Here is a 25,012-nt window from a genome sequence, read left to right as displayed (position 1 = left end):
ATGGTGGCGATTGGGCAATGGCTACCGAGATTTGTGTTGAGCAGCTTTGGCTTGGCGCTCAACTTAACCTCAAGGCTCATCCCGCGAAGTGACAGAACTCCAGCTGGATGTCCGACAATTGTGAGTTTCCCGTTTGTTTTGTTTTCGTTTGCATTTGAGTTTACTTCGTCCAAGCATGATAAAATTTACGCACTTAGTAGCAGTTTTGCTTAAGTTGAAGGGAAAGAAGCACTGTTTAAAGATGTGTTCAGTTTAATTGGAAACGAAACGTGCAAATTATGCACCTCGCTTGTACGAGAACACATAAATAATGGTTAATTTGGCCATGTGGAAATATTTTTCACCCAAAGTAGTTTGGGTGTTCTCTATAAAGGCATTCTGAAGTCACTCCACACATAAAACACACCTTTTTGGAAGTAGCTATAAGCTCTGCGCTTGGTCTACAACCTTGCTGGTGCCTTTGAGCTACCTAGCAGTGGATGCGGTGATTAGTACAAACAAGTTGTCTGCACACAATTCCCAATGTTTTATGTCAGCTAGCACCAACCCGTGTTTCTGCAACCTTAGCGTGTCACTTATACTGTGCCTCTGTGTTGCCCTGATCGGCCAAATTTCGGATATGGTTGATTTTTGGATTGCACAAGCCTAAGCTGTGCATTGGTGGTGAGGCCCGCCGTAGTGGACGGCTCCGGGTGAATTTTTACCAACTTGGCAGATGTAACATGCGGTGAAATATGGACACACAATAAGTTTTGATTTTCGCTTCGCAAGAAAAGTGGCCTTCACGTCTGTGTACTGAACCTGAGTCTTTGGGCTCTATCACTAGAACGCTTTAGCCACTGAGCCAGTGCGCCGGGTGCAATGCGGAGGTATTGACAGGTACAACTTTTTTCCGTGTTCAACAAGAGCTGTTTATTTTCACTGCAAAATTTTCGCGCATTGCTAAGTTATGAGCAGCGGGCGCCGCGGCCACCGCAATTAATATGTCACAGCAGCTACTGGAATGCTACTCCCATTAGGCATCGAATTTACAGGATCAACCGCTTGTAAAATGACAGTGCCAGTTTTACGCATTTCTCGAATTAACGAACTATGTCGCGGTTCCCGTTCCCGGTGACTTAGTTACAAAAGCAACAACTCTAGCTGACAACATACGAGAGCTTAGTTTTTTACGCTCCTGTGAGATGTACTAAGATATAGTTAGTAGGAATATGAAACGTAATTGGAGATGGCGAATAAATACAGCCCGCAAAATATTACCCATGGTGATTTCGGGTGAATATAAAAAGCAAATATAAATGACACCAAGCTGCAACCAAACTATAATGACTTATTCGCCGAACTTTCACCTGAGATAAGTGTGAATACCTATACGCCTCGAGCGCGGCCTGTAGGGGCGCCACTGAAATCCCCCTAGCGGCCCCTTTCGAAAGCAGGCGCGGGAGTCCGCGCCCCGCTCCCCAGTGCCGCCGCTGCTTTTGCGGCACGTTCACGACTGAGATTTACCATTTGTGGGTGTTTGAAATTCATGTTTGTGTGGAGCAGCCACTCTGTTCGCAAATGGGGTGTGTTTACGAAAGTGTAAATGTTTCCGACGCGATCTTAGTGTGGTATTTTCGGTCTGTATAAGCGACAGGTGTGTGTCACAGGCCGGCGTCGCGGAATCGGCGTATGATGAAGCCGATTGTAGTTACACTGACCTGAATTTACTAGCCGTGTCTCCGTAACCACCGGTTCCTCATATGTTCATGCTACGGCTATACACCACGATTTAAATCGGTTTTGTGCGCTTACATAATCAGCGGAGCGCTCATACCTGACAGCACACCAGTTACGTTTGCCAATATTATACCTCAGATATTGATCACCAGCATTTACAAGCCAGTCTGTGTTAATTTCGGAAATATTCAGCACACGACAGAGTCGTCTTGTCGTGAGGTGCGCGCCCGCAGACTTTCATGTGCTATATATCTTCTGCGAGCAGCGCGGAGACGGGCTTACAATATAATCCGCATCCGCGACCAATTGCTTCTTCGAAATATCGTCATATGGCACAGGGAGCCTACAGAATAAACCGGAAACTGAAATCAGAGGGCCTTATCACATACCACACTCTTTCAACGACACATTTCATCGCTTGTAGAACAGCTAGCCTACCCTGTATACTTCCAAAAATGCGTCCGCCGTACGATCGGCTCTTCGTTAAAGTAGAAAAACAAAAGGAAAGTGAACACGAGATTTATGTGTGGGATTACTAAAACGTCAATTCATTGCTTGATTCCGCTCCGCATTTGTACACGGCGTCCCCCTCCCGCCCGCCCCCACCGATTTCTCGCGAAATAGCAGTGCATTTCGGGTATAGTTGGTCTAGTGAAACCTACCTGGCTTATGTTAAGACGAACGTCTTTAGCATGCCAGAAGCTGCACTGTTTTTTTTTCTTCATTTCCGTTAGAACTATTATGTTTCTAAATTCCGCATTGACACATTCTGTGGTTTCATTTCCTTGGTTCTTGCTATATGGCGTATGCGGGCACATATTTAACGACGCACAGGCTTGGAATATACTTTACATTTTCGCATGGTTTATATTCTTATAAAAGGCATAAGTTATTGTCCGGGATTGGGTAATCACATCCTCGAAACATATTTTTCTGCGGCGTATATATGCGAAACGAAGCCGCATTCGTTAACGTCCACGCTGCAAAATGACGCCAACCTTTCATTGTGCCAATATCAGGTCTAAACGAGGCGTCAGTAGAATTCATTTGTGCCTGATGTTTTGGGGGTGACATGGGTGATATGTTGCTGCCGTCACCGACGCCCGGAAGACCGGTGACGAAGCGCGCAGAACCGCGTCCCCGGGTAGCTCTTGCAGGCGATCGCGTACTCTACGAAGACGCAGCTGCTTTTTAAGGGACCTAAACGTACTCTTTGCCTATAGTCGTCACTATAACAAGTTTTTTTTATGGCGCGGAAAGGCGAAAAGAAGCGAAATAGAACCAAAACACTGCACGAGCCCCTATCAGTCACGCAGCGCAAATCCCGTCAACGCCGCCGAGAAGCGGCGGCAGGCGGCGCAGCGATCGCGAAGCTCGAGGCGTATACTACACAAAGAAATATTTGTCTGAATTAATGTCCGAGCTAGTTGGTACTTCATCATGGGAACCGGTTAAGCGCCCCTTTCCTGTCTGTTTCACTTCCTGCAGTTGTGCCTGGCGCTTAACCTGTTCCCATGATGAAATATTTCTCTGCTGGTACATTCTGTCTTTTTTCCGACTTTGTTGAGAAAACAAACATATAAAACTGACCAAGGAAAAATGTGATAAAAAGCGAACAAACCAAAATTCATGTCTCTGAGTCAAATGAAGATTTTGAGGGAAAACTCTAGGTTCAAATTAAGGTTATATAATTGCCGAGATCGAAGTGCCAGACGAATAATTGGCCGCACTACTGAGAGTCAGCAAATCAAATGGGGTTACGTTAGGTAAACCAGTATTTTTGGCCCATCTCAAGAGCTACCAGAAACTCTTCATTATTTTTCAATCATGCTAGGCTAGGTTCAATTAGCATAGCGCACTTCCAAACCCGATACAGTATTGATAAAAAAGGAGACTTGCAGGGCGCGCCATAACGCTAGTGGGAATATGCGGACAGGTAGATGCTCGTGCATAATAAATATTCGCTATTCCGCATGATATTCAGAAGTGAGAGGGTTGCAATAGCAATTAAGCATAAACCACCGACTACAAGCATTATTTTATGCGAAAAATTCGTGAGCAAACTCTCTCGTCAGAACACAGTAAATTGTAACAAGAAATACTAATATAAAGATAGTGTTATACTTTGGCTTGCCATCCTAAGTTTCAATGCGATGATTCGCTGCATGTCGCTTGAGGGACAGGTGCGATTACATGGAAACACTAGAAAAATGCTCGAGTAAAACATATTTTTCTATCGCATCGAATAAAACCAGCAAATTTGATACATTAGGATGCATAGTGGGTTTAACATGGTATGCCTATACGAACATATATCCCATACATTTTCTGCACTGCCCCGCAAAATACCCTGAGTAATTTCCGTTTTTATCCTATGTAAAACAAAGTCAGTAGAACTTGCCTGTAAGTTTAAGAAGAAACGCTTTTAAAGAAATGAGGTGCCTGTGATAATCGCAGCGCATTTAAACATTCGTTTACATATTACTACGATTAATGTGGCTGAAAATTACGCTAAAAGCCAACCGTCCAGCATTTTGTCCTGCATCCCGGGTTCACATGCCTAAAATATTGGTCGTTGGCTTGCTTGGCACCCCTTTTATCGTAGTTCAAAACAAAAACGTTTATATGCACTAGCCCGCAAATAAAAAACCTGGGTTTGTTACTGCCACAAGCACATAATTGCAGCTTTTTTTTTTCAGATTGACCATCCCCTCATTGAGCTATGTCCAAAATCCTGAATTGGCATTTTGAAATACGGGGTTCAAATACTTACCCAAGTGTGGAGATGCTTTCCGACTAGATGCATTACGCTCAAAGGTCATGCGCATAAATGTAAAATTTCTAATTTTTAGGCTTGTGCTTACGACGTTGAAGTAATGAAAACAAATAGGCAAAGCCGGCATGATAACAGGAATTACAGAAATTACGCCGAACTCTAACTGTCGAAAAAGTTCAAATTGCCTGGCTTTATGGTCGATGTAAATAATTGGTTAAGTTTGAAATCAGATGTATAGGTTACAACTATAGGCTAAAGATTTTTACAGAACGAAGGGAATTAGAGTTGGAAACGTTTTGTTAAAATCAGCGTTATCTTTTAAAGAATTACAACAGTGTAAAAAAAAAAATCCGTCTTGGGCAGGTGCGCACGCATTTTATTGCATATGGCGGCGTTCTTTTTTTCGAAGGTTTATTTTCATAATTATTCTGTCTAATCTTTTTCTATAAAACGTAGAAAAGGCTAGTTATTTGGTTGCAATTCCTAATAAATTATATTATGACCGAGCAAAAGGCCACAATCTTACCTTCATTTAGCTTTATAAATAGAAAGGAAAAAGCTAGTATTGCGTTTGTTGTGACACACCAGTGTAAAACATAAAAAACGGCTTGCAAACAATTGCTTACGGTGTTTTCCCTGTAAAAACAGTCGCACGCCCTCCCCCGAGAATTTTTATGTCGTTACTGAGACCATAGTATAACCCGTACACGACATGAGGATATAGAATATTGAGTACACGAGTACAGGGGTTGTATACGTTCAAAAGTCCAACACTTATTCACACTTTCTCGCATACTTAGAGTTTCAGTAACTGAAATTTGATTTCCAATATGTGACTTAAAATTGTGGTAATGTGGTTAAATCGAGGGCAACGCTATTATACATGCTAAGAGGGTCAAATAATTTAGTGAGTTCGTATGGTGACATCCTAGAAACGATGCAAGAATGACGAGCTGAATGGAGTGTCAAAAATAGGCACCGTTAAGCACTGAAAGATGTCCCAACGGAGCCGACGTTAAAACTAGGTCTTTACTAGACGGAAGCTCCGGTGTTTGGATATTCTAATGTTATGTTCAGCACAAATCTAATAAACGTCAGATGTTTCAGTGGGGAGCTGGCGCTTCTCTTAATTACCAAGCCACCGTTGAAATGTTTTAGCCGGCGCAAGACATTTTTACAAAGCGAAAGTTTGCGAAATGGCACTTAAAAACATTAAAATTCATAACGCCTTTGGCTAAGTTATCTTTGGTTATAGGTGCATACAGCGTTCCACAGTACTCCACAATTTGAACAGCCGCGAATAAAACTTTTCCTTACACTCTTACATTGATAACAGATAAAATTTTGCCAGTTTTAGCGACAAAGATATTTACCCAAACATTTTGAGCATACACTTTGTACAATTTGTGATTTGCTTAATCAGAAATGCATTATGCTATAAACTTATTGGCGTGTAACTATTATTGTACTGTTGAGAGAAAACCAACCTTCAGTTGCGCCAACATGTGACTTTAGATACGCTGTGGGGCACTAAAAATTACAAAGACAGTTATTGCAGTGACAAAATGTTATAGATAAGCTAGGACGTAAGATTACCAAATCCTAAACAAAAGTAACTTGTCCTTTTTTTGTTAAAAATTTAATTTTACAAGGTTTCATAATTCCATCGATATTCTGTACCAATACATGGACATGTTCAGTGTCTGTCTCTCACGGTGATCTCCATTTGACATGACTATGAGAACTCGTTGGGTGTGTTCAATTTAAAAAAATTACGTGGCCCTTGCGTACATAAACATTTCCTTGATGGAAAGATAAAGATATTGAGAATAATTTAAACTCGCGAATAATTTTGATGTGTGTGTAAAGGTGGGACAGAGCACGTGTGGGTTGAGTTATGCAGGACACCGGGAAGAACTTTGTTTATGAGCTACATGCATGCATAACAAGATCAAAATCTTATTACTGTTCATTTTCTCGATATGTACAGGAATCTCTGATCCGAGAAAAGGGCTACCCATTTGAGACCCACGAAGTGACAACGGAGGATGGCTACCTGATTGACGTTCATCGAATACCGTACGGAAGGAACAAAACCTGCGGTTATGGGAATGAATCCGGAATGGTAGAATGTGGCAGTCTTGGCCCGATATTTGTAATGACGGGCCTTCTGGCGGACTCAGCGTCTCTTGTCCTTGACTTCCCGGGCCAGTCACTAGGTAAGAAGTTTAGTGTTTGAAAATTGCAATGAAGCATTAATGAAGTACAGCACCTCAGCCAATCAGGTTGCTTTGTTGTAGTGTGGTGTAAGCTATTTAGGTTGTGAGAGCGGAAGTTATGGGAATGCACCTTTTGGATAATAATAAAACTCCAGGTGTCAATGTTGGCAATAACTTACGTATACACTTCTCTTTAAAATGTGGCATAAAGCTGGAATTCTTAACCATGGCTGTTCTATGGGCGATGGTGAGCACACTGACAATGCTGGTATCATTCTTCTCAAAAAGAAAAGGAAAAATTTGGGCTATAGTTTTCTGTTTGTTGGCGTATGCAGCGTATAGCGAAGGTTCTGCAAACAAAAACAGTATTTCATTGTTGGAGATTTGCACTCCACACTGAATAATTGTTTACGACAGAACAGTGACCTGAAACAGAGCATTACGTCTCCTGAACTGTGTAAACAAAAACGGAACTGGTTGACCCATTACGCTAGGTGAGGCACCCATGTATTCACAGTATTAAAATAAACTATCTTCACAGTAAGCATGCACGTGTACAAAAAAAATTAAATTTTAAGCATTACACTCTCACTTATTTGCTCCTATGGCGAGTTAACAGTTGCCTTCGTCCTTAGGTAGGTTGTAAAAATTCAAGGCCTAGATGGTGTAGCTGATTTTTTTAGAATAAGAGCAGGATAACATGCCATTTGCGTTGCTTGATACGATAAAGATTCATTTTAATATCGTATGCAGTTCCCACACAAATTATGCGAAGCGATTTGTTCAATGATAGGTAATATTACACCAGAACTTGCCGTAGGTCTTCCTGTCCCCAGCTTTGTCGGTCAAAATTCTGTATTCACAGGAACCTGTGGAGCAATTGCAGGAACGTAGTATTTAGTCTGGATCAGGGAGTCGACTTGGATATGAGGGCTGTTAAGATAATTTACCGAACTCTAAATAGTTTTTACGTTACTCGCTGTCAAAAGGTTCCTCCCATACGTTTATAAGGGATAGTTTGGTCTGCTCTGAAACGTGATTGATTTAGGCGAAAAACTTGAAACTCTGCACAATCCAAACTCTTGACCTCAGTATTACTAGTTCCGAAATTACTTAAAGTAGCCTAAATAACTCTAGAGTAATTACTTCTGAAAAAATTGCAATAAGCCGGAAAGCTTCTTCTATCCAACAAAAATTACGGATGCGCTGAATGATAAGAATATTGTGTATGGTTTTACATTATTCCGCATCAAAGAGCGCGTACATGATAACAAATCTTCAGATATGTGAAAACGTTTAACTATCCTTTTATTTTACTTCACTTTTAGGTGCTGTAGAAGTAGTTTCTTGCGATCCCTAAAGGTGCCATTTCGGCGTTAGAGGTGTATACATTGTTATTGCCTTTAAGTAACGTTGAAATCCTCAAGCCTCATAATGATGTAATCCGTAGTTCACCCAAAAACCCACTGCAGAAAAGCAAAGCTTCTCTGCGGATGGTGACGATTGGGGTGACGTAAAGAAACACGGAAACCACTTCCCGTGGACGCAGTCGGACCTTGGTTCATCGCGTCCTGAAGGCGATGCCTATGCCATTACGAAATTGTGCTGCAATCAAATCAGTTTTAATGAACCTCTACCTCTATGTACGCCACGTGAACGCACAAAACGCACGTGCGGGACTGTGGCGGCCACTTGAGCCCGCGATATAGCCGGAGGCTTGGCAAAACCTGCCTCCACTGGCGGGCGGCCCGCCCTATGGAAGATCCGAAAAGGAACAATTTTTCCTCGCCTTGCGCTGTCGCTGGACGCCACAATTTAGGGGGAAGGGGCGGGCTAACGAGGATTTTCTTGGCATCTGTATCCTCTACAACACCGCCGCGTACTCTACGGTAAACCGGCGACCGGTAATATACACTATCGGATAATAGCAACACTGTGCGCAGTTTCTGAAGGATGGTGCTGTTGTGACGCGTACCACGAATACATCCTTAAGTAGCGAAGACGACTCCAGAGGAAACCCACACGACGGCGCTAATTCGCAAGTGTGTTTTATACGTAGAAATGCAAATATATACTCAGAACGAACACGTGTACAAGTCAACCTCTCGATAGTGCGTATTAAAAAACACAAGATTACAATGTCGACATTCAACGAACAACTAACAAACGCCTCAGTCAATGCATTCGACAAAAAAAGTTCCTTTTTATGAAATGGCGCAGACGCGTGGCGGACCCACTTTCCATCGTTCTTTCTTATGGTAAATGCTTCCATTATCTCTATTGTAATTCGTGATTTTGCTGCCACAACACACTGGTGTTGTGGCGATTGCACTTGGTTCCTATCAGTGTGGGTCGCACAATGCAGAGTGATGTCTACATGAGGATTATTCTGGAGTGACCTTCGGTGTTCCATGAGTCGAGCATTGATACATTTGCCTCACTGGCCATTATAAACGTAATCACTTGAAAATGGCAATCAGCACAGAATTCCCGTGTAGCATGGGACAAATGGAGAAGCATGCTCAACATTACAAAGACTTCGGTCCAGACAAGTTCCTTTCTACCAATGTACAAATCTTTCCAGGCTTATTCAGAGCAGAAAAAGTACTCTAACCCCGTAACTTCCAGCAACATTGTTCAAGCCATGCGATTTTTTTCTGCTCGGAATATGCTCGATCAGATTTTTATTGGCGTAAAGACGGTTGTCTCGACATAAGACTTTGTAATGTTAATCATGCTTCTCCACTTGTCCCGCGCAACACGGGAATTGTGTACTCAGTGTCATTGGCATCTGAAAACAATTATATTGATCAGGCAAGCAAGTGCATCAATATTCCACTCACTGAAGACCGGAGGTCACCCCAGAAAAATACTCATGTGCACATCACTCGTAATAGCCCGACCCCCACAGACAAGAGACAAGTGCAATGTTACCAATGTTCGCAAACACCTGCTCGTTGTGGCGTCAGGATCACGAATACAAAAGAGAGGAAATGGACGCATTGTACAGAAGAAAGAATGATGAAAAGTGTAGCAACCACGCGTCCGTGGCACACACAAAAACAAATTTATTTTCTTATCAAATGCAGTAACTCAGGTGTTTTGTCGGTTGTATTCTTGTAAACATTGTATCTCGGTTGTAAACATTGTAATCTCGTGTTTAGGAAACCGCAATCTTGTTCTCATTGCAATCTTGCGTTTTTCTCACCGCACTATCGAGAGGTTGACCTGGGCACGTGTTGATTCTCAGTATATATTTGTGTTTATGCGTAATAAAAAGACTTGTGAGTGTTGTTTTTCTGAGGTTTCCTGTTGTTCCGAACGCTACGTAATGACATAGCAACACTAAATAGCCCAACTGTCGACTTTATTACATCAAGAATGTTTTGAGGGCGTTTTTGTGTCGGCTACATACCCACATAGTCTGATTCATTTTTCTTTTCGAGGTCCGCCTACGCAAATAGCTGAATCAGGTGGCGTGTACACCACCTGAACGCTTGTCTTGTCATCCTCTGTTTTTCGGGCTCGTATTGTAGTACTGTTCCATTTGGCCGGCACTTTCTGAGCCGGTTCACGCTGAACTTGTTCAGCGCAGGTGCGGCCTGTGCAGAACCGGTCGTCCACTTTTTGTGTATGCTTCTGCACCTGTTTCATTGGGAGTGCAGGGAAGGTCGGGAGCTCATCCGGCAGTCCCTGCACCGTCGCCAAATCGAACATAAAAGTGTAGAGGCCGGGTGCACACCTCAAATATCAAGGAGTTCAGTGCTCCATTGCCTGAACAAGCTTAGCGAGTGCAGCCAAACCGAAGACACTATTTAAAGCAAAGCTTTCTGCCTGTACGAGCCAATGGTCCTTTCGCGGAGTGCGGGACAAGAAACTCACAAAGCGGCTGCGGAGGGAAGGGCGGATTTCACTCACGGAGACAGTGTAAACGGCACGGTGAATTTACCCAGCGTTCCCCGCGCGCTCACGCCGACGGGCGCATCGGCGTCTGCTTTAGCGACGGCTATTTTGGGCCTGTTCAGGCACAGCTTCGCGTCCATTGCGCGCTTCCTTCACAGAGCTCGATTAACTTGTTCGACATCCCCTTCTTCCCCCCCCCCCATGGATAACACGGGCAGGACGGAATTAAGTGGTCGTAAAGGAAAGGTACGTTCAAGAATAGTTTTTCAGGGAAAGTAAACAAAATGTAGAGAACCACATATAGATTTCTGGCCGCTAAACAAACACTACCGTTTGCGCACTGCTTGCCACGAATGGGACTTCGTTTCATAAATTGGTGAATACCAATTCGGTTATCTTTCAACAGGTATTAAAAGGCGAGAGGAGCAACAGGTTCTGATAACTACCAAATATGTGGGTTGAGTCAGCTTCCTCGCAATTCTCAAACTTACAAAACTAACTAGTTTAAATCGGTATAAATGGGAATCAATAAGCTTGCAGACGTAATTATGTCGCTGTCCCCACTTTTGTGGCTCGTTGGTGTGGTTTATATCATGAGGAAAGAAAGTTTTCTGAATTATTTTCCGAAAAAACTTGTTGCCCCCGTTATTTATAATTGACTAGCACTTAAAGGAGTTGTTCTCAGTGGGGATTCAGGACGACAGGGGGTCCGGAAGGCTATTTCAGGGGTACGTAAAGCACTGTTTGAAACATCTGGCCCCCTCCCCTTCATTGTTCTATCTCCTTTTTGTCAAACCTCGCTGCAATGCGACGAGGTGGCTTCGCTGCACGACATGTACGCAAGTGTTTTCGCGCAGCATAAGTTTTACGTTGCCTTTTTTAGGTGCGGAGCACCTTAGGACCGCACAATGTCCCTCGGCGAACATGCGCGTAGCAGTTACAATCACATAAATTAACACAGGCACGGGCAGGATTCGAACAAGTCTCTGGTAGACCAGACACAGTGTCAGTCGTCTTACCCATTGGGCTACGACCGTGAGTAAGTACCCTTAAGTCAAACGTCTTACTCCCTTACCGGTAACGGTGCGGAGTACTTTAGTACCTCCCAATGTCTGTCCGCGTCCATCCGTGCGCACACCACCATCAAGCAAAAAAAAAATTGATGCGAGCCGTGAGTTGCAGCTTAATTTAGGGAATATTCAAGGTGCAATTCATGGCTCAAATTGAATGATGGTCGGGGCAGAAATGGGATGTCCCTCGGGGCACAACTTCTATGTCATTTCGAGTCCCCATACTCCGCACCCTCGCCATCATCCACGAAGTGGATAGGCCGCCATTTTTTTTGCACAACCCCAGATGTATGCAGAAAATGCAGACACACAAAATGCAGCATGGTGGCATTTCGGGGACTATATGCTGCAAAATCAATTTATTTAATAATTATACAGACATCAGCACAAAAATCAGATGCAAACGGGGTCATTGATAAGAATGTTTGGGAATTTAGCTGCATGTGCAAATTATTTGACATTGAGGCATGGAGAAACATAGTTTATCGTGGGGTCCCCCATCACTTTTGCAAGGCCAAAAGGGGTCCAGAACTCACTCATGCTTCAGAACCACTGACTTAGATAAAGGAAGCATGCTACCACCAGGAGAACACGTTTGTTAGCAAAGGACAGGTCAATTTCTAGGGAAAATACATGACAGATTTACTAGAAGCGTGCCTTTGGGTGTGGAATTGTAATCGCTACAATAATTTTGTCACAGCAATTCATTGAGTGCACTTTTAATTTCAACACCTAACAAGTTACCCGAAATATTCATGTGGACATTCGCATTGGTCCTCTGCTAATTATCACAACGTATGTTACGGCTAAATTAGTAATCGTACTAAGTTTAGGGTCTTCAGCAAACTGTTAATAGGTAGGCCTAATATTTATCGGTAACAGCAATGTTGCATAAAAATGTGTGTCTGTTTTCAGGTTTTGTTTTAGCAGACAGTGGATACGACGTGTGGCTCGGAAATACGCGTGGAAACACATTCGGCCGGAGGCACCAAACACTAAGCGTTGGTTCAAGGCAATTCTGGAACTTTTCGTAAGTAGCAAATTTTACGGCTATAATGTTAACAATTTCTATGAAGAACTGTTGCAGCGCCTACGTAAAGAATTACTTTCATGCATTTTTAAACCATCCAAATTAATTTCAGAGCTTCCAAGGGTGTAGTTATGCAAGCACGTAGTACGTATATGTGTAGCAAGTTTGGTGTGCCCATGCATGGGTATATCTATATCGGTAAGAAATTGGCTGATATCACTTCCCCTTTAGTATTAGTTTATATGGGCAAAATTATTAGTGCGGTGAACTATCGTCAGAGGCTTCCCTACGGAGTTGGCACAAAGGGGGCCTGTTATATGTGTATATATATATATATGTATATATGTATATATATATATATATATATATATATATATATATATATATATATATATATATATATATATATATATATATATATATATATATATATATATATATATAGGTCGAAACTTGGGTCACTTGGAAAACAATGAACGAGGGTTTAATTGTTGCCAACAGTTTCGAAAGGCGAATCTTTCTTTTACGGGGGTTATCTTAGAATAGACAGAAAAACGCTTATACACACTTTGCCTCCGAGGGCTTCCCTTTCTTCTCACCCTCGTCAATGAGAGCTCTTGGGGAGAGTAAAAGAGCGGGAGAGTAAAAATAACACGTCGTAACTATACTGACTATACTACAGAAGGTTGGAAAAGAGGAAGGGAGAGAGGAAAGTATTTTTGTTGCCGGCGCTTTGAGGTGGTAGCCAGCGCCACTCGGACTACTAGGGGTGAAGGGGACATTCTTTTTAACCCCCGGTCCCTGACTCGATTGTCTACGACATGTCGAGAGTGGTTGACCAGCGTTGAACCCTCGTAAGCTCCATATGGCACCAGGACTGCCATAGGTTTTCTTGAGTGCTAACACTTATTTCTGTCTCATTTTAACTAGCCCCTCATTTCCTATTTTGATTCGCTACATTCATAGCAAGGGCCTCTGTTCTGGCTGTCTTGGTGCCATAGGGAGCTTAAAACGGCACAGTTTGACCCACGTCTCAAAAAACCAAAACGAGACGGTTTACTAACGTTTCTACTCAAGGACAAGTCTTAAACGGAGTAATCATACAAATGAAGACCGTTTATTATGAACCTATTCATAATTATGTAATATCTGGTTGCGAATACCAAAAGTTTGAAGTTTAGTTTTGATGTTGGAATAAAAGATTCAAAGTTGTTCACTCGGAGGCCATAATGCAGGATTCCTAAATTCCCGGTCACTATTTTTCAAAAACATTAATCACACTGGCAATAACAGCTTTTCGGTTTTTTCACTGTTGCTCTCGGGACTGTTATCCGGCATTTTCACAGCCTTAAGTCTGCATCAATGTTCAATGTACATGCATTATTATTTGTATTTGAGCATAGCCGCTATGCTTATTTGCAGTGCAGCTTTACTAGGTGTTTTTGTATTTTGACCGCACTTCGATTTATGCAATTTGCTATTTTTATCGGAGTTTTGGGCGTTCTAAAGAAACAGGTGATTGATGTTTCCAGATTTGAGGAACATGCCTTCTATGACCTGCCAGCGCAGATCGACTATATACTGAACGAAACCGCAAACCGACAACTTTTCTTCATCGGTATTTCCCAAGGCACCCTCACCTTCTTTGCCATGATGTCTGAGAAGCCTGAATACAATGCCAAGGTATTTGTTTGAAGTATTCAGCCTTTCCATCCCATAAAGAACACAGCAGTGAACAATGGTGTGCGTTATGTATATCGACCTACATATTCAAAAAATGGATACTTTTCTGAAATGAAATTCTGAATGAGATGTTACTACATTTCATTCAGAATACTTTCTTATTAATAAGCGGTATGAGACACAGAATGGTTTGCGACCTTTTTTAAAAAGCAAAAATGGAGGTGTTTTTTTCACCAGTAAAACCTAATGTATTTACCCAAAACGTCAGTTATGGAATATTTTCAACCTCACTGTAACTACGTACTGATGAAAAGTAGATTGCTTTTGGCGTAGTGATACAGTCGCGTGAGCAGCTGATTCTCACAATACGTATTTCGGCATTGTTTAAGTTATGTTGCCACTACAGCCATGCGAACTATAAATAAGAGGTATTATAACTCACAGTAATATTAAATTCGTCTTATTGAGTACTTTCGGTACATTATTTTTGTGACATCTCTAGCATATGGGTTTCTTTTCAATCGGTTTATTTCCCAGAAATACTACTGGAGGGGTCCATGGGGTAAAAGCAGACCTAACAGCTTGACTGGGCCCGTTAACTTTTACCCGACTGTCGTAGTATGAGGCAGGAACATTTTATACAAACTAACATTTCAAATGAAACATATCGATAGAAAACTGCCTTTTACACAATTTAAAACACTGGATGTAACAGGTTCAGTAAATAATTTCGCGAAAATGCCATTTCACTGGTACAAACCAGATGCAAATATACGACGTCAAAACGCTCTCAAGTATAAAAACATTAAAATGTATCAAAATTTGTAAGTGTATAAAAATGCATCGAGAGAATCTATACATGGTAATGGGAATGGAATATGTAAAAGAAGAAATACCCAAAGAAATAGGGTAACAGCAAAACCTTTTGCGCTGCAAGGAGTAATATTGTTTACGTTTAGCAATCAACAAATGGTTGTTTGCAGTTATCTCTTTGGTGGCCAAAAACAATTTTAGCTGTTCTAAAAAAATTAGCTCCAAAATCTTATCTACTCCGAATTAATGGCTATTGGTGCTCTAGGGATTGGAATTTGTAGTTATTGCGTAATTTTACCTTGTGCCAGTTGTCGATGTTATGGGTATTTATAGGGTGAGTTCGGACCAGGAGTGATGCCGACTGTATGAGAAAGTTTTTTTTATTGGCAACGAAACAAAGTCGAAGGCACGCGGAATTCGAAAGTCGTACTTGTAATTTGCCTTGAATATGTTGTAACGTGGGAAGAATGTCCGAGTGGAAGAAGAATAATCAAGATTTCAAGATTGCGAACGCCTTTTCTTTGTCAGATAAGTAGTTTATTGATATTTTGTTTAGTTGTAGTAGTTCATACTAAGCTGCAGTAATCTATTAAAGAGGAAAATAAAGCGTGGTAGATGTTTAGTTTAGCTTTCCTGGGAAGAACCGTCGCGGGCGCAGTATCTCGCGGGCTACAGAAAAGAGTTTATTACTGGTGTAATATATATGTTCTCAACATAGCTGCGATTGGAACGTAACACCGAGGATTTTATCATTATTTACATATTCTACATCATGTTTGGCAAAATTTAGCGTATATTTCAGTTCCACTCTTCTGTTAATAACTCAAAAAAGAATTGCTTTTGTTTTCGCCATATAAACTTTATTTAGGTTTCAACTTGACCAATGAAATAATTATTTTGAGCCGCATTACGTTTGAGCATTATAATATATTTATCAGGGTAACAAAGAAGTATAGTGCTGCCTTTGGCATATATTTCAAATGTTGCTTTTAGGCCAGTGTTTGCAATATCATTTATATATAAATTACAAAGCAAGGAACCTAGCACGCCTTCTTGAGGAACACCATTTAGAATGGGTAGAAAAATATACTGTTCACTAGAAATACGCACTCACTGCACTCTGTTTTCCACATAGGATTTCATAAGTGTTACGGGCTTTCACCAATCGCTGATTGCGTTAACTTTTCAGCTAAAATATTATGGTTTAGGCAGTCGAAGGTTTAACTAAAATCAATTAAAAGTGCTAAAGTAAACTTACTGTTTTCTATATTTGACAATATGGGCTCTCTAATAGCAAGGCTGTTTAAGTGACCTTAATCTCCGAAAACCGAATTCTGTGTCCGTAATGATATCTTTTTGTTTCCAGATAATCCAGATATAGGCCTGTAATTTTTAGGATCATTTTTATTTCCGTGCTTAAAAGCTACCGTTACTCTTGCTCGCTTCGTTTTTACCAGAAACGCAGCATTCTGAAGTGTTGAATTGTAAATATTAGTTTATATTGGGGTAATAAATTCTAGGACATACCTAACAGGTTTAACCTAAATGTTGTCTATGTGTAATGCTTTGCTAATATTTATGCTCATGAAAGTTCTGTATACTTCGAAATCATCAGTAGGCTCCAAAAAACGCTTCAAGTAGGACCACTAATAGGTATTTGGAGAGGAGTAGTTTCCCCTGCTGGTAAGTTGAATTAGGTTTTAAGGTGTTCTAATTATTTAACTTTTATTTCAATCAATTTCAATTGCGTGGGATTTCTTGTTCGTATCAGCTTTTCCTGCGCAAGACCAAAGTCTCGAACTTCGTTCTCCCCCGTTTTTGTTCTATTTTTTATTGAACAGTGGCAAGTTGCACATCGTCCACCCTTCTCGTCGTCCTATTGGTGTTACTATACCCAGCGCGATTCAATATGACGCACTATAAACTAGTTCCATTCTGCATCTGTTTCAACATCAGTTCAAATAAAATGGTGTTTAAAATGGTGCACGATGGGATGCCGTTATCATAGCAGAGGTATTGTAAAAAGTACAATTTCATGCAATAAAATCTAGCCGGGTTAAGAAACTCCCAACCAATACAAGATGCTTTCATAAATTGGAGTATTCGGTTGTATACAAAATAGTCATAGAATAGTACACACCAAAGAGTCAAGAAATTTCACAAAAGAAGTTTGTACACTTCAAAGATAAAACGTTTTCTTGTGTCTTCGTACTTGAAACGCTAACTCCAAAGAATGAATATTTTTCAGTATCAAGTAAAAACCCTTAAGTGTGCATACAATGCCACTGTTTATATAGCAATAGGTATCTGCCCTCTATTAATGCGCTCTTTTAACCTAGGTAAAGGCGTTCGCTGGGCTAGCACCGTTCTACAAGTTGGCTAACATTGCAGTCCCACCTTTGGCAATATTTGGCCCGTACATCGAGAGGCCATTGGTAGGTATACTTTTATTTTCTACATTTCGGTAGTTTTTTGATATCTGCCCACATAGGCAGTAAAGGTAAGCTGTTCTAGGCAGTTTTTTGGCATAAAACATTGCTAGGGGTTAGTATACCAGTGACAGGGTATATGCGAAAAATCCACCAGTGAATACGTGCAATTTATCTGATGAGGAAGCAGTACTGCTTGAGTAAGGTAGGAGTGCTGAAATGGTGATCGCAGAAACACTTGGAACGTATACTGAACTGCTAGAGAATATATTGATATTGTGAGAGGATACACCGGTCTGCGTTCTCGATTACCAAGAAATTGTCTATGCCACGGAGTAGGAATGTGGAAAGCAAAAACGTTTCTTTAGAGAAGGTAACAACACATAGTAGGCCATTTAATATCTTTACTACCGTGTATGTGGCGCCCATCACAAGTGAAGTGTTGTTTTAGGCTATATATTTACCTTAACACAACAACAAACAATCCTCTGAATGTCTCGGTACCACAGGATGTGTTTTCTTGTTATTTTCTTTTTTCAGTGTCGCTCTTTGCACCCGATTAAGAATGTTGTACACTGAAAATGTTTTTTGCGTGCGCGCATAGGCTCCCGGCTTTTTCTTGTGTTTTTTCTTTTGTGCCTACTCCGAACTATAGCAACCATTTGGTGAGCGTCGCGTCCGTATATATGGTTATCTTTGGTTGCTGTCTTCTTCATCTACTAACCTAATTGTATTCGGTTCACTTTGTAATTCATGTGCGTAAATTTTGTGTGTGCACTATGCAATCGACTTTTATTTTGTATTGTTATCTTCCTCCGACTTGAACTTTCATTGCAAACATCGGCGATAGTAGTTGTTCTGCTATGTTTTGTAAGGCGTGAAATAATTCTGTATGATGTGTAACACTTGCTTTTTTTACACCCCTTGCCTAATGCCCTTTTAAGGGCCTCTAAGGTATATTAAACAAACGAATAAAATCAAATAAATAAATAAATAAATAAATAAATAAATAAATAAATAAATAAAACTTATATAACAAAAAAATAAACAAATTATTAAATAAATTAATAAATATTTCTGCTTACCTTTATGAAGGTGACCGCTTCGCGACACTTATTAGGAACGTTTAGTGGCTACCTAGTTTCGCCACACTTGTTCACTTTTATTTCTTTGGATTTTGGTGCGATGTACTTCTGTATTTTTGCCTGATTCTGAGGGCATCCGTACAACTGTACGCTTCAGTTTGGTATTCTTTCAACGCGGATTACTTAAGCAAGCGGACTTGCACACGCCACAGCCTCCCTGGCACAAGGGTTCTGCGTGGTTGAAGTGCAGCTGGTCTCACGCCAAATCGCGCTCGGTTGTCACCCGGCGTGCACTCTTCTAGGACTTTTACATGCCCACTTCATAGTATTTGGAATTTCTAAAGGGGCCACATTGGTGGCACCCGCTTCTTATTTTTGGCCAACACCCCAACAACAACAGTAACAACAACAGTCCCCAAAGGGCAAAAATAACAATTGTTCTACTACAGCAACTGCATATTCTTTTAGGCGGAAAAGAAACGTAGAAATAATGATTTGTAAGCTACCGTGCTGGTCCCGTGAAGATGCTGTGTTTTATTTACTCGTCTAGGAAAAGGCAAGTTTTTTTAACCGCCAACTACAGCAACCACAGAGGCAATGACGCTTTGCGTGCAATGATGCCATTTACGGGCTTCTCTTTAATAAAAATCACAAGAAGAACTGCGCTTTCGCAAAATGAATCACTTTAAGGTCTCGCCTCAAGCCAAGGCTTTCCACTCGGTGCCGGACACAGTGCCATTTGGTGAATCCGGGGCCTATAGCAAACCTTACATTCTGTGTCCGCAGAGCCACGTGTTCTATCTCTTTGACATAAAATATTTTTTCAATTATGCAGACAAATCATGTTGCCAAAGAGCTTTGAATCGGCCGAACAATTTGCCCCTGGGTAATGCTTGTTTCTGCTATAAAACAAAAACTAGCAGCCGGAATTTTATCACTCTTGTTTTAGGTGCTTTCGCCACTACATTTATAGGTCACTCTAAATTGAGAATGTTGGAAATGCGACTAGCTAGTATTTGCTTCAGCCCGCCGGAACAAAAGCAGGTTGAGAACAACCTTGCTGCAGACCAGGGCAATGTATTGGGAAAAAGAATAGCCAGTTCTCGCGCTGAGGAGCGTTAAATATTACTTTGTAGAAGATATATCAATGCCCCTCTCTGAAAACGCAGCACACATTCCTTGCAGAACACTGTCTCCCAGAAGCTCCGTTCATCAGTGTGCAAGGTGATACGCCTTTAGGTGCATTGTAAAATATTACGCCCATCTTCCCGAGAGGGACCTCTGGTGTAATGCGACGCATCGGGGGGTTCAATTGGTGTTTCCGTTAGGTTGATTCTCTAAATCGCGTGAAACGTGTTGTGAACGCGTATGATGCATTTCCATCGCATGCGGGTGTTCCTATACGCGGGACGATGGGCGTAATTGTTGTGTCACACCACTCACTGAAGGGACCGTCGCTTCCATCACGTCCTCATCGGAAGAATCAAGTCAAGCACGAAGTAGCCAAAGCAAGGTCACATCAGTGCGAGAGTGAGCGCTTGACTGAACCGCCGCGGCGCGATACCCGTTTTATATTCACTCGATTGAAGAAGAGGAGACAACGGAGGAGAGTCTTACATGCGCGCACTTGCGCGCACCGGAGCAGGTGTTAACGCAGCGAAGCGCGCGCCAAACAAGCGCGCCAGCTGTGGTATGCTAATGAGCCAAAGTGAGAGTGTTGCACACAGCTGTGGGAGAGAACTGAGGGATGCGGAAGGACGCCGCGACGACGACGCAGGAAGGGCAAGTCCGAGAGCAAGAGATGCGTCGCATCTAAGAGCGTCAAACCAGGAGTTACATTCTATGAGAAGCCTGGTCGCCGGCGGTGAGGTTTCGCTTATTACTGTACCGTCATTGTCAAATTTTTCTAGGCAACGGCTCCCGCGGCCGGAGCGGGCGCGTGGCGGAGCAGCTCAGCGGTCACCGCTGGGGGCTAGTTGCGCTGCTAAAAAAAGGGAGGGGAAGGTTCGCACTTGCTTTCTTTTTTTAGCATGCGCAGCCACCAACAGTGTCGCGCAGCCACTTCCTCTGCGAGGCACTTCGCAGCAGGTGGCGTGCTCAAAGATTCAGGATGAATTGGGAACTACACTGTTTCGTGCGCAGCCACACACTGTCAAGCTGTATCTTTTTGTCATAGACAGCACGCAAGCGCTTTTTGTGAAGCATGCGCAGCTGGTTCTTGAAGTTTTTCCTGCAGGCATAAAATACACATTGGGGGTGGAGGGCGGGGGCACCTTCGAGGGCGCGCGATGAAACAAGCAAAAGAGTCGTGTTATGGAGGCGCAGATTTAATAGGGTAAAGCAATTGGCTAAGCTATCTAGCTTCCATATTGGACACCAGTGTCAGATTTGTTTGCAAGACAAATTCCCTGTCAAATATTTTTCTTTGCATGCAGGCAACTCGCGACGGCACAATTGCGTAGTGTATGATCATCGCTCTGCGGACAAAGCCTTCGCGGGAATGCCATATTAGTTCGGTTCATCTTGGGCCCTTGGTGTGATGAACCCCGTATCGTGGGAGCACGCGGTCAGCTAGTGTAGGCGGTTGGTTTAGTTACGCGGTTGAACGCTTGGTAATCACGAAGCGTCACTGAGGGGGAGAGGGTGCGTCACACAGCGAGGGAAGATAAAACGAGTGATTAAGATCACTTGAGAACTCCAAACTCTATTGTTGAGAATTTTGAGATCCCTCTAATATTGTTAGTGGCGTCTTAAAAAATTAGTCTTTTCCTGAAGTAGTCTTCTATTACGTTGCAGTTTCAAGACACCACGAGAAGACAAAAACCAAATTTAGGACGAATAAAGGAAGGAGAGAAAACATTTACATGAACTGTATACAGCGCAAAATGTCAACTGAGCATCAATAAAAAAGTAGTGCTGTTATATTACGCACTCAGCATAATTATATCACCAGCGTAATATAGTTTAATTATGCTGTGCTGGGTGATTTTGGTGGTTGTGATTCTGGGAATTACTCACTTGACTACCCGCAGTGCGTTATGCCCCCGGAATGCTTGCCATTTACTGAACCTACTATACAAATTCTGCAAATTCAACAATGCAGCATGACAAACGAACGAATGTTTCCGAAATGAGCTAGTTGCCGCAGGAAAAACAAAATAACGTGTTGAACTTTTACCATTTTTTTAAAAACACACTACCTTTAACTTTGCTACAATCGAGGCGACGCACTGTGAATAGGTCACCGACCGTATTTTGCCGTCTGCTGTTTTTGTAACGAACACCTGTACCAGCACAAAGATATAGTTTTTTTTGTCTAAAGCTATCTGCCTTTTATGAAAAAAACCACGAAGCAGTGGGCTGTGAAGGCCATGTAAGCTTTCGGCGGGCGGAACGCGTGTTCGACACGTGGGGTTATAGTATGATGGGTATTTGGTCACGTATACGTAAAACACAGGTCGGTGAGTTTCATTTTCTTAGTACCTGCAAGCACTACGAAACGATAAGTAAAGAGAGTAAGCTGAAAATATTAGGCTTAGGCATAGGCGGGAAGTCGCGTGGGGAAATTTCTGCCGAAATCGCTGGGCCAGGGCATCCGTAGAGGGGCTTTTGAGGGCGTAAAAGCATGAAAAGCGAATCGCGGATGCAGCAAGAACCGGGTGACCTTCGTGGACTTCCACAGATAAGGACCTCGCCATTACAGCCGCGGTTAACTTGGAGCCGTCACTTAATCTGTCCCCGATACGGGGGTGCCTTTCCTTCCAACTGCCCTTCGCACCATACGGCACCGACTGGTTGAAGTTTGTTTCGGTGGCCGAAGTGCTCCTCTAACCGCGCATCACTTGCAGGTCTTCTAAGGAATACATTAACGGCGGACAAAGCGTTTTGGCTTAATTGCGAAAACTGTAAATGAAGAAAATTACTATTTATATAGGCGACTTATTTTACAGTGCACCATACTGATTATTGTTACTTCCGACCTACTGTCGATTCCTGTATTGCTAGAAGATGTTCTAACTAAAAGATAAACTCGTTACATTTTGAATTTGTGGAACATTGCACAATATATTGGTAATGTAAAGTAATTTTGTATACTACAGAAAAAGAGGTATTAGTTACCTGTGCAGAATTTGAAGTGTTGCGAAACTCCACAGCACAGAAAAAAGAATAGCAAACAGATTTTTTAATATGATAAGCCTTTATACTATCGCCTGCATTACTTCTCTCAGTAAAGTTTTGTTTTGTTGAATTATAATGCTGGATTTTTCGGTATAAATACAATTCTGCAATTTAGGCACATGTGACCAAATTGAAAGCTACAAAGCTTAGCCAATGTGTTTTACCTAATAAAACACTCGCCTACATAACACGACTTGACACGAACTATTTTACTTGTTTTAACTGCGTGTCCTCAAATGTGCAAGGACCGAAATGAAACTGTGCATCCTGCCCCAGGTGTTTCACGCCTACAGCAAAACCTAAAGAACAAGCTGCGCGTGCTTCGCAAAACGCGTTCACGCGCTGTCTATGACAAAAAATTCACCCATTGCAGTGTGTGAGGATGGATGACCAGTGAAGCTGGTCGCAGTACCCGAAATGTACAAAAAAAAGCCAGTTTGTTTTTAATTTCCGATTGAGCAACTAGCACTTAGCCCCGTGAAACTTTGAAGGAGTCGAGACTTATTCTAGCGGAAAAAAATGAAGCTGTCTCTTTCCTTCCCGCGTCGTATACAACTTACTGTCACCGTAAAACGCCAATTCAGCCCGATCGATAACTGGGGACAGCTTGAAGTTTGCTTGTGGCGGTGGACGTACAAGTTTAAACGCCAGCACAACGGACATGCCATCAGCGAGGGCATAAATCCTACATCTGCCCATGCTCGCACCCTCCCTTCCCTCTACTCCCAGGTGGTACCTAATAAGCCGGCAGCCAGTGATGTGCACGCGCCTAAGCAAGGTCTTAAGCCTGTCAAGCCTAACAACAAATACTACCTCACGTCGACGTTGCTGTTCATCTGAGAAAGATTTTCAGCTACTCCGAGCGCTGGAACTTGCGGTAGAAAGGGTGTAGCCAGCGGATTTTTATTGTTTTCGCCCCAATTCACACTTCTGTTGCGGCCGACTTCATTCCCTCCTTCGATTCCCGCTGTCCTTCCTCCGAGAGAACGAAAAGCGTCCGTCCAGAAGGAGTTGAAACCTGGAAGGACTCGAACGTTGTTCTAGGTGAGAAAGATGTGACTGTCCGTTTGCACCCTGCGTCGTAGGCATCTCACTGTCTGTGTAACACACCAACCCAAACCAGAACCGCTCGACCATTGAGGACAGCTGACAGGTCGCATTCACCCGCGAGATTTCCATGTTTAAATTTTCATTCAGCACAACGGGCAGGTCATCAATATCGGCACCAAAAGTAGCTGTGCATCCATGCCCGCCTGCTTCCACCACAACCAGCGCAAGCATCTCCGGTGTTTTAAATCGCCTTGTCATAAACCACAGAAGTTTTGTGGATTTCGCCACGGAGTGGTCTACAGGATCCCCCTGTCATGCAAAAAGTGCTACGTTGAAGAAAAAGGCTGGTGCCCCAATGTAAGGCTCAAAGAGTACCATGAAGCTGGGAAAGCGCCGATGGGGGGCCGCGCAGCTGGCTGATCGTTGCCGTAGGTGCATGGGTTGCACTCCCAATTTCTCCCAGACACGCATCCTGTACAGGTCTTCCTCACAAACAGACCGATTAATTGTTGAGGCTTACATGATAGACCGCAACTGTTTGGAAATGACGTTACCCTGCTAAGTAACTCGGGCGGTGAATCGCAAAACATAATTACCGCACTGGACAACCAGAGATAATCATACGGCTGAAAATTAATATGCAAAAAACTAGAGTAATGCTCAATAGCCTCGGCAGAGCACAGAGCTTTGAGATAGGTGGCGAGGCAGTGGAAGCGGTGAGTGAATAGATCAACTTAAGCAAAGTAGTGACCCCGGATCCCAACCACGAGGCAGAGATAATTAGAAGGATAAGAATGGGGTGTGGTGCATTCAGCAGGCTTTTGCAGACAATTAACGGCAGCGAACCATTGTCCCTGAAGAAGAAAGTGTATACCAGTTGCATCTTACAAGTACTCACCGGCGGGGCAGAAACGTGGAGGCTGACTAAAAGGGTTTAACTTAAACTAAGGACGACGCAGCCAGCAATGAAACGAAAGATAATAGGTTTACGTTAAAGAACAAGAAAAGAGTTGAGTGGGTCAGGGAACAAAGAGGTGTTATATTGGTAGGAATTAA

The 25,012-nt window shown here is 42.5% G+C and overlaps 1 protein-coding gene across 1 annotated transcript; it reads left to right on the top strand.

Annotated features, from left to right (window-relative positions):
- LOC144141789 (lipase member M-like) lies at positions 1–23,746 on the top strand. The gene is made up of 6 exons (XM_077673283.1): positions 1–120; positions 6,486–6,714; positions 12,603–12,717; positions 14,250–14,400; positions 17,553–17,648; positions 23,636–23,746. The coding sequence occupies exons 1-6, from the start codon at positions 1–3 to the stop codon at positions 23,744–23,746; spliced, it is 822 nt and encodes a 273-aa protein (XP_077529409.1).
- Positions 23,747–25,012: the final 1,266 nt, after the last annotated feature.

This window comes from Haemaphysalis longicornis, unplaced genomic scaffold, assembly GCF_048455015.1.
Source record: "Haemaphysalis longicornis isolate Haplotype H1 unplaced genomic scaffold, Haemaphysalis longicornis Haplotype H1 scaffold_6, whole genome shotgun sequence".
Lineage (NCBI taxonomy): Eukaryota > Metazoa > Arthropoda > Arachnida > Ixodida > Ixodidae > Haemaphysalis > Haemaphysalis longicornis.
This window is presented reverse-complemented; position numbering and strand designations above follow the sequence as displayed.

What these genes read in the sequence shown, in the direction of transcription:
- LOC144141789 (XM_077673283.1), top strand. Translation starts at nt 1, where the DNA reads ATGGTGGCGATTGGGCAATGGCTACCGAGATTTGTGTTGAGCAGCTTT. An exon ending in CAGCTGGATGTCCGACAATT is followed by an intron (nt 121 to 6,485) that starts GTGAGTTTCCCG and finishes CGATATGTACAG; the next exon opens with GAATCTCTGATCCGAGAAAA. An exon ending in CGTACATCGAGAGGCCATTG is followed by an intron (nt 17,649 to 23,635) that starts GTAGGTATACTT and finishes CTCTACTCCCAG; the next exon opens with GTGGTACCTAATAAGCCGGC.